Source organism: Manis javanica, chromosome 7, assembly GCF_040802235.1.
Source record: "Manis javanica isolate MJ-LG chromosome 7, MJ_LKY, whole genome shotgun sequence".
NCBI lineage: Eukaryota > Metazoa > Chordata > Mammalia > Pholidota > Manidae > Manis > Manis javanica.
This window is the reverse complement of record NC_133162.1, coordinates 35,881,912-35,890,581: the sequence shown is the minus strand read 5'-3', so window position 1 is coordinate 35,890,581 and position 8,670 is coordinate 35,881,912. Positions and strand designations below refer to the sequence as shown.

The 8,670-nt window shown below is 36.9% G+C and overlaps 1 protein-coding gene across 3 annotated transcripts in view; it reads right to left on the bottom strand.

Moving 5' to 3' along the window:
• Nucleotides 1–318: 318 nt before the first annotated feature.
• Nucleotides 319–8,670, bottom strand: part of HTR7 (5-hydroxytryptamine receptor 7) — an 89,032-nt gene continuing 80,680 nt past the window's right edge. For 2 of the 3 annotated variants that reach the window (XM_073240713.1, XM_073240712.1), the window contains exon 3: nt 319–4,604. Coding sequence is in view for 1 of the 3 variants with exons in the window: in XM_073240712.1 (XP_073096813.1) it covers nt 4,580–4,604 (25 nt within the window). In the remaining 2 variants the exon portion in view is untranslated. The remainder of the gene's footprint in view (nt 4,605–8,670) is intronic. The other variant, XR_012133129.1, reaches the window with a different exon arrangement.

Genomic DNA, 8,670 nt, shown 5'->3' with positions numbered 1-8,670 from the left:
GCTGTGATAATTTCTTAAAATAAGACAAGAACAAAGCTTGTCCCATCTACTGACTCTTCCTTTCATGAATGATTCCTCTGTAGCATGCAATGCTATTTGAAAACATCTTCCCCACAGTACAAATTCTGTCAAAATTAGAGTTAATCCTCTCAAACCCTGTCACTGCTTTATCAACTAAGTTTATGGAACATTTTAAATCCTTCCAATACAATATCCAAACTAAGGAAGGAAGGAAGGAAGGAAGGAAGGAAGGAAGGAAGGAAGGAAGGAAGGAAGGAAGGAGGGAGGGAGGGAGGGAGGGAGGGAGGGAGGGAAGGAAGGAAGGAAGGAAGGAAGGAAGGAAGGAAGGAAGGAAGGAAGGAAGGAAGGAAGGAAGGAAGGAAGGAAGGAAGGAAGGAGGGAAGGAGGGAAGGAAGGAAGGAGGGAAGAAGAAAGGATAGGAGAGAGGGAGAGGGAAGCAAAGCCTATCTATGTCCTAAAAAACCTGACAGTCAATCTTTCACTCTCACAGATCTGAATAACACAATTCTGATTTCAGACTTAACTTCCCCCTGGCAACTGAAGAAGGATAAAGCTTGAAGTGAAGACAGCAAGAGATATTAGAAATAAATATAAGCCTACAAATTGTTTAGTATCAGGTTATCATCACTGGGAGCTGAGAACTTTCACTCATGGGTGGCGGCCGAGATTGGCTGTGACAGCACAGCTCAGAGTTAAAGGAAGAGCTTTGTAACTGCCTTTCCTCTCTGGACTCCAAACATCCTGATGGCTGTAATCAGTGGGTGTCCATCCAGTGGAGATATCTGTCTGTCATAATAAGCGGAAGAGTTCTTTAACACATGCTTTAATGAAGATGCCAACAGTTTTATAAGAATGACTGATCCCAACTTGTAACAGCACCCCAGTAGAGTTTTATAAGACAGCTAATACAAGTACAAGGACATGCAGAAAATATTTAAATGAATTTCCTCCAAAAAGATGCATTCTCTAACTTTTCTCCCAATGTTGAGCCCATGTTCCTATTCTGGTTCATTTTACAGCAAAAAGGAAAGTTTCATTTCTTACATTTTGGCCAAGAAGTTTAACTCTCAGATTGAATTTGAGTTGCAAATAAGTGCATCACTGGTAAACATCCTCCATGGAGGGCAGCACTTTAGGTGCATAACTGTCCACTAGTCACATTCATTAACCAGAAGACTAACTGCAGAACTCCTTCAGCGCAACGAAGTAAGGGTTCCCAGGGAGGAGAGAAAGTGGTTTATACTGCAGGCCTTGCAAGACTAAGACAGCCTATAGCTGGCTGAGGAAGAAGCGCATGGAGGGACAGTAGCCTGCTCTCTCCCAGCCGGAGACAAGCAGCCTTGGGCTTGCTACTCCACCTCTTCCTAGCTATGTGGCCACAGAATTGATGCAACCACCTGGCTTCAACCTTCTTTGGTAAAAGAAAAGAGTCACTGGAATCCTATCTTGTGAGTATTTACATTATAGGACAAGATAAGGTCCCCTCTGTCCATGGGAATCACAAGTCTGAGGCCAAATGAACCAACAGAAAAATTGTTCACGGTTCCTTCTCTGAGGTCTGCTTCAGACACCCAGTGACATCTTCGCAGGGAGACTTCTCTAAGAACACCTGGGGAAATAAGCTAGAGATATCCTGCCAGCCATATTCAACTGGCCAAATGTTTCTATTAGTTGAATTTTCGCATTTTTATCTTTATCTGTTAATCTCAAACTAAGCAAACAGTGTCTCAAAATAATTAAGATATATTTCTAAATTTGTGACATCATAGACACCATGAAGTCATTAATTTTGAAGTTTCTGCCCGGCAACTTGATACAATGTCAAGACAATTTCAGCTCCTTAATTTCCTTCACATAGCAATCACTTAAATAACTGAAACAAATTTTCTAAGTCATATCCTTCCCTATTTATTCATAATTATCCAATCAATTCAAGTACTTTCCTGTAACTTCAACCATAATATAATAAGTGCTATAATCAGATAAGTTTAAAGTTTAATCAACTCAGACTTCTATATCTATGGAAATGTTTTAGTAATCTAAATTAAAATTGCCTACCATAATTCACTCACTCCTCTCGATGAAATCTGGTGGTTCAAGGAGCCGCACATGTGATGGTGTTAGCATTCAATGGCTTTGTATCCTACTAATAAGCAAAAGTCATTTTCTTTAAGTACAATGTAAATTGCATTTTAATGTCTCTCTAGATTCCCATATTGACAAGAGGAAAGCACAGCAAATTTACTAAATACATTTGAACAGAATTTCCCAGTATTATTAATAATTTTATTTCCATATTTTAAGTTAATGAATTTGTTTGCTTAGAAGTCATCTGATGAAATTCTAGTGCTTGTATTTTGAAGGGCAGGTAAACTCAATTTCATTAGAGTCCATGGTGACATAATTAAGATAAGCATATGCAAATTACTTGTGCTTCGGGAATAATCCACTGTTGTAAAAACCCAATTATTATATATGTATATAACACATAACAGATTATACACACACACATACATACATTTCAGGTTTATAAAGCAATTGGAGGCAAAAAGTCTACTACTGGAGGCTAAAGTCAGAAAACCACTTCTGCAGGCAGTCTCAGTATATAGTGATATCAAATACGGTGAACTGATTGATTCTTTTTTCCAGTTTTACATTCAATTAACATTTAGAAAATGCAGAAAATTATGAAGAAGGGGATAAGAGTAATCTTTAAATCCCACATACTATTAAAAATGTACTTATGTTTAATATTTTGAAAATACAAAAAAGTATAAAAAGTTAATAAAAATTCTTTGTAATGTCAATATCCAGAGATAATCACTTAACAGTTTGATATGCAAACATACTTACATGTGTATATACACATACACTACAATAATTTACATATATCATTTTTTAAATTGAGATTTTACTACTATATATGCAGCTTCTTATCTGGAGTTTTTCACTGTATTTCCAAAACATATTTATTGTTTTTGTCTATAAAAGATTCCCATTAGACTATAAGCTCCATGAGCATAGGGACTAATATAGTCAGTGCCAACTATGCCATAATTTAACCATTTTCCTATTGTTTGATGTTTAGGTGGTTTCCAAGTCTTCACTACTATAAATGTTATATTATTCATACTTGAATTTTCCCAGAATTTCCTCTTTGACAGCTGTTTAGTCTCTCCCCCACCTTTAGAGGATAGCTCCATTTTGCCTGATGATTCTTTGAGCTTTTGGTGGTAAGATGTGGTAGAATTTGAGACAACTGGATGGGAGATAAAATGTATTGCAGAGTCTACTAACCACCTCACTGTGTTTTTAAAAAGCAAATACAGAAATTGAAGTGGAATCAGATTGGTTTTCCTTTTTTTTCCTGTCCAACATTCATCCTTGATTATTAGGGTGGCCTAACTTCGGAAACAATCCTCCAAATCTCAGTACTTTACATCATTAAAGTTTATTTCTTGATCATGTCACTGTCTGATTTTCCTTCTTTACATGTGAGCAGAACAGAGAACATTTGCAATGTTCTTGTCAACACAGGCTCTCTATTAGGCAGGAGTCTCTTGGTTGTTGATTCAGAAACCAAATTCAAACCAACTTAAATAAAACTGAAATTTACTAGCTCATATAACTGGGAAAGGTCAGAGTGAAGTGAACCTCAGGCACTACAGTATTCATGAATTTAAATGGTGTTATTAGAACTCACTCATCTCCTGACTCTGATCCTCTCTGTATGGCCACCTAACAACCTCAACAAGGGAGAATTCAGTTTCCCTTTTCCTAGCATTTACCATTGAAAGATTTTGGAGAAATTCATTATAATATCATTATCATATTGGCAATGATATTAGATGACCTTAATTTTTAAAACAAAATAAAGGTTTCTGGAAGACACTCTTGTGTTGCTTCTGGGACTACACACTGATCTATCCACTCAGTAAAATATACAGTCTATGCCCCAACAATTATACCTATGTTTATAGAAAGACATGTATAAGAATTGTCAGAGCAGCATTATAATAATAGTCTCCAAATGGAAATAAGCCAAATGTCCAACAAGAAAATGGATAAACTGTGGTATCCCCATATGATGGTGACAATTTTTGAAAAAGCAAAAGCTAGTGCTTCCCTCAGCAGCATGGATGAATCTCATGGAACACCAAGTGAAAGAAACCAAACACAAAACAATACACAGTATATGATTCCATTTATATAAATTCAAAACTAAGCTATGGTAATAGAAGTCAGAATATTGGTTACCTTTGGGAGTTACTAAGTGATGGAGATATACATGATCTATTGAGATGGTGAAAAGTTCAACACTTCAAGGGAATGGTAATTAAATCTTCATCAAGCTTTCTATAGTATGTAGATGCATTTTATTGATTATAAAATATACCTTTAAAAAGTTTTAAGAAGGAAAAAGAAAAGAATGTTCTTAGAGTAATAAAAAAATACCTTTGCTTGCTATGGGAGACTTACCAGTAAAAGAAGTTGTCTTCTGTCCATATATATGGCATTCATAAGAAGCTTCTGCCAATCCAATCATAAAAAAAATCTCCTAAGAGATTATGTTTATAATATACCTGGAATATAAAATATGAAAGATCTCAAAAACCTGGCATTGAAAAAAAAGCAGGTTCAGAAGGACAGCACACACAGCATGACAATACATGTAAAGTTTACACAGCTAGGTAAACTTTTAAAAGACACTACTGTCATGTATTAAAAGCAGACAAGCATGGATTGGATGGATGTACTCCAGGAAGGTGCCTGCCTCTAGGGGAAGTAGGGGATTGAAAAGGTGGAATAAGAAAAATGACAGAGGACAACTGAGCATCAGTGTGTCAAGCTCTGTCCTTGGTTCGTTATATTGTATTAATTTAATATTCTCAACAGCCCATGAGGTTAGTATTATCCCTATTTCACAGACGAAGTAAGTGACATACAGAAACACAGGAATTTGGGAACTTGTCCATGATCACAAAGCTCTAAAAAAGGATGGAAAAGGTGTCTCTAATTGTATAATACATCTTTTCTTTTAGAAATAAAGACTTAAATATGACAAACAATATCATAGCTAAGTGGGTATTTATTACACTTCATCTTTTTCCATTTTTTTGAAATATAACATTTAAAAGCTCTGCTTTATTCCTTCAGAAAATCAAACATATAATAAGATCACTCTAAAACTCTGGTTCTGATTTCTTTTTGAGAAAACAAATGTCTTTTTCTCAACTGTCCTCACCAATGGTAGATAAATTAGTGTCCTTTTATATATTTGCGGCAGTGAAATGGAAATGACATTTCAGTCAATATTAGATATTTCTGTAAAACTGCACACCACACTACAGTTCATGTTGTAATATTTAAAGGATGGTTTTTCATCCAAAAAAAAAAATCTGTGTGTTACATGATCCAAATGGGTGAATGGGAACTAGGCCAAATTTGCCCTTAACTGATTTAACTAAATCTTTTATTTTTTGCAGATAAGTTAAAAGCCAATATTTAAAAGCTTGTTGGAATTAAATTCTAAGAGTCAAGAGGATAAGCAGTATGAAGAGTAGTCTTTGATGCATGCACTCAGAAAGAGGCTCGTGTGCTAATTTTACCTCCACTTCCAAAATAAATTCTAATGTTCATAGAGAGCCATTGATGAGGAAGTTGATGGAATAATGGGGAGGACAGTAAACATTCTTCACCAGAATTGCTCTCTTGGGCTGGAAGAGCAGCTGAAGCATCTCATAGAAGCAGATCACCACAAAGACCAGGAAGGGGCAACTGGCCAGACCTCCCTGACAGATCTCAGCTGTTACCTAATTGCCCTCATTCATTTTTGCTTCCAAAAAGTAGGGAATCCCCTCAGTTCTTGACTCCAAGTGGATGGGAGAGAGACCTGGCCCAAGTTCCACAGCTGGATTTGAATAACAGCATGTTTTCAGCTTCAGGGGCCCCAGGGAGGAGGAGAGGTCTGTAAATAACTAAATAGCTGTATGGCTCACAGCATCCTAGCCAGTGAAGGAAGCACACAGGTAGGATTTGAGTTGCTATCACCACCACCAACTCATCATACTATCTGAAATTTCTATCAACGTTCAGACATTTACCCAAGCAACTGCTTGCTTCATTGTGACAATGGACCTTCTAACAAGGCGACCCTGCTTCTGAATAATGGATTAAATGTGTATTTGACTAAATGGCTAACAGTTTAGAGACAGCAAAGGATAAGAGAATGGGACACATGACAGGTAAGTTTTAATGAGGAAAATACAGAGGGTGCACTCCATAGAGCAAGGGCAGTTAGGGCAGTGCATTAGAGTTCTCCAGAGAAACAGAACCATATAGCATATATATATGGTTATTATATATATATATATAGCATATATATATGGTTATTAATATGTATCATGTATATTTTTATATGCATATAAGCCAATATCCTAATGATATATTTGTAAAGAATTTTATTAATATAAAAAGAAATTTATTATGAAGAATTGCTCGTGTGATTATGGAGGCTGAGAAATCCCACAATCTGCCATCTGCAAGCTGGAGATCCAGAAAAGCCAGTAGTAGTTCCAAGTTCAAAGACCAAGAACAAGAGGGCCAATGGTCCCAGTCCAAGGACAGGAAACAAATGTCCCAGCTCAAGCAATCAAAGAGTGAATTCTCCTGTCTTCCACCTTCGAGTCCTAGTCAGATCTATTCAATATATTGAATGAGACCCACCACATTAGAAGGGTAATATGCTCTATTTGGTTGGTTTATGGATTCATATGGTAATGTCATCCAGAAACACCCTCACAGACACACCCAGAAATAATGTTTAGCCAAATATCTGAGCATCCCATGATCCAGTCAAACTGACATATAAAAGTAACTGTCACAGGCAGCCTGCAATAGAAACACACAACAAAGAGAAAACATTGAGACACAAGTACCAGAAATGGAGGAATCTAAGAATAGGAAGGAAGCAAGAATCACAACTTTTTGCTCCCTTCACAATTATCAGGGATTTAAACAACTGCTTAGGGTATTTAATGTAAGAAGAGGTATTTGGAGACTCTCAGAGTTCAGATGCATATTTCCAGGCCCACAAAACCAGTCAGTATAACCACCGAGAGGCACTTTGTGGAATGGAGGGAGGATGTATGGAAAACACACATTAGATGGAAAACTCAATTTTGCTACTTACAAGTTAATGTCCTTGAGGCCCTGAGCCTCAGTCCCTTCACCCTAAAGGGAGGTAACAACCTTTTAAGGTTGTTGTGAGGATTATCAGAATGACTGATGAGTAATAAACACTTAGTGTGAGCTGTAGTAACCACTGCCCTAATACACATAGGGAAAGAGTGGACCTTTGCCAAGGTCCACATCTTATTCTCAAAGGCTAATATTCAACATGTATCTTTACAAAGATCTAATCTTTGTTGTGTTGACAAACATTTGATCAACTACTTGCCATGGGTACAGAAATGTCATACAGTGATTCTCAGGCTGACTTTGTGCTAGTGACAACATTAATTAGTTCACGCCAGGACTTACTCAATAATATAGGAATTAGCTAGGTCTGCACCTAAACCTAAGATCCATATGTGTTCAAATACAACTGAAAACTATCTAAGGTGATCTGTGGATTATTTTCTTCCACAAGCTTGCTGGATTTTTGTACCATCAGTAGGCAGCTGAGTACTAAAGGGTATATGTAGGAGACAGATTGAGAGTATCCTGTGTATTTCTCTGATAAGATTCTATAACCATGTATAAGTGAGTTAAACATTATTATTTCATATTAACCATATGTTTCCACACTAATTGCACAGATCAGCTAGATGATTCAGTTTGCAAGCATGTTTGGGAATAGCAGTTCTCAACATGTGGAACCCAGAGAAGCTGTACCAGAATGACCTGGTGGACTGGTAAAATCCCTTCTTTACCCTCCACCACACCCCAGAACCTAATGAATCAGAATCTCTGGAAATAGGGCCCAGTAATCATGTTCAGCATGCTCCCGAGGTATGGTCTACTCACAGTGGAGTTTAGAAAACACTGAATCTAAGATATAAGGTAGTGATATTAACATTTGTAATATCACAACCTCCCACCTTCAAACTCTGTTAACACTGTCAAAATTTAGCATGCTCTTTGCCTTATTTAAGAACATTTTAGTTCATATAATAATTCTAAAAATTGAATACCTTTCAGCACCTTCAGGTCACCATTCTGGATTCAATTCAAATGTAGATCATTAAAGAGCAGAGACACAGGGGGAGAGTTCAATTCTTTAAAGACTGATTCATGAGTGCAGGTCAGGTCTCAGCACTGATACTGCCCAGGCATAGTTCTCAGAAATCAGCTGTCCATTCTGGTCCTCACCCTCCCTATATATCCCTATATCATACTGTGGAAAAGCCTTGCACACTTAGTGTCCCACACATGTAATGATTATGCTACAGTTATTTCTCAGCCAGGGAACTGAGAGGTTTTTCCTGAGTAGCTGCCCACTATTGTGGATGATAGCCAGTTTTTGTGATTTTTTTTTCTCCACACTATGTTTGTTCTGACCATATTTACTGAAATGTAATTTTATATCTCCTGAATGTAATAAGAAAAAACTGAACTTCTGTTTTGAATTTTTCACTTCACTTTTCT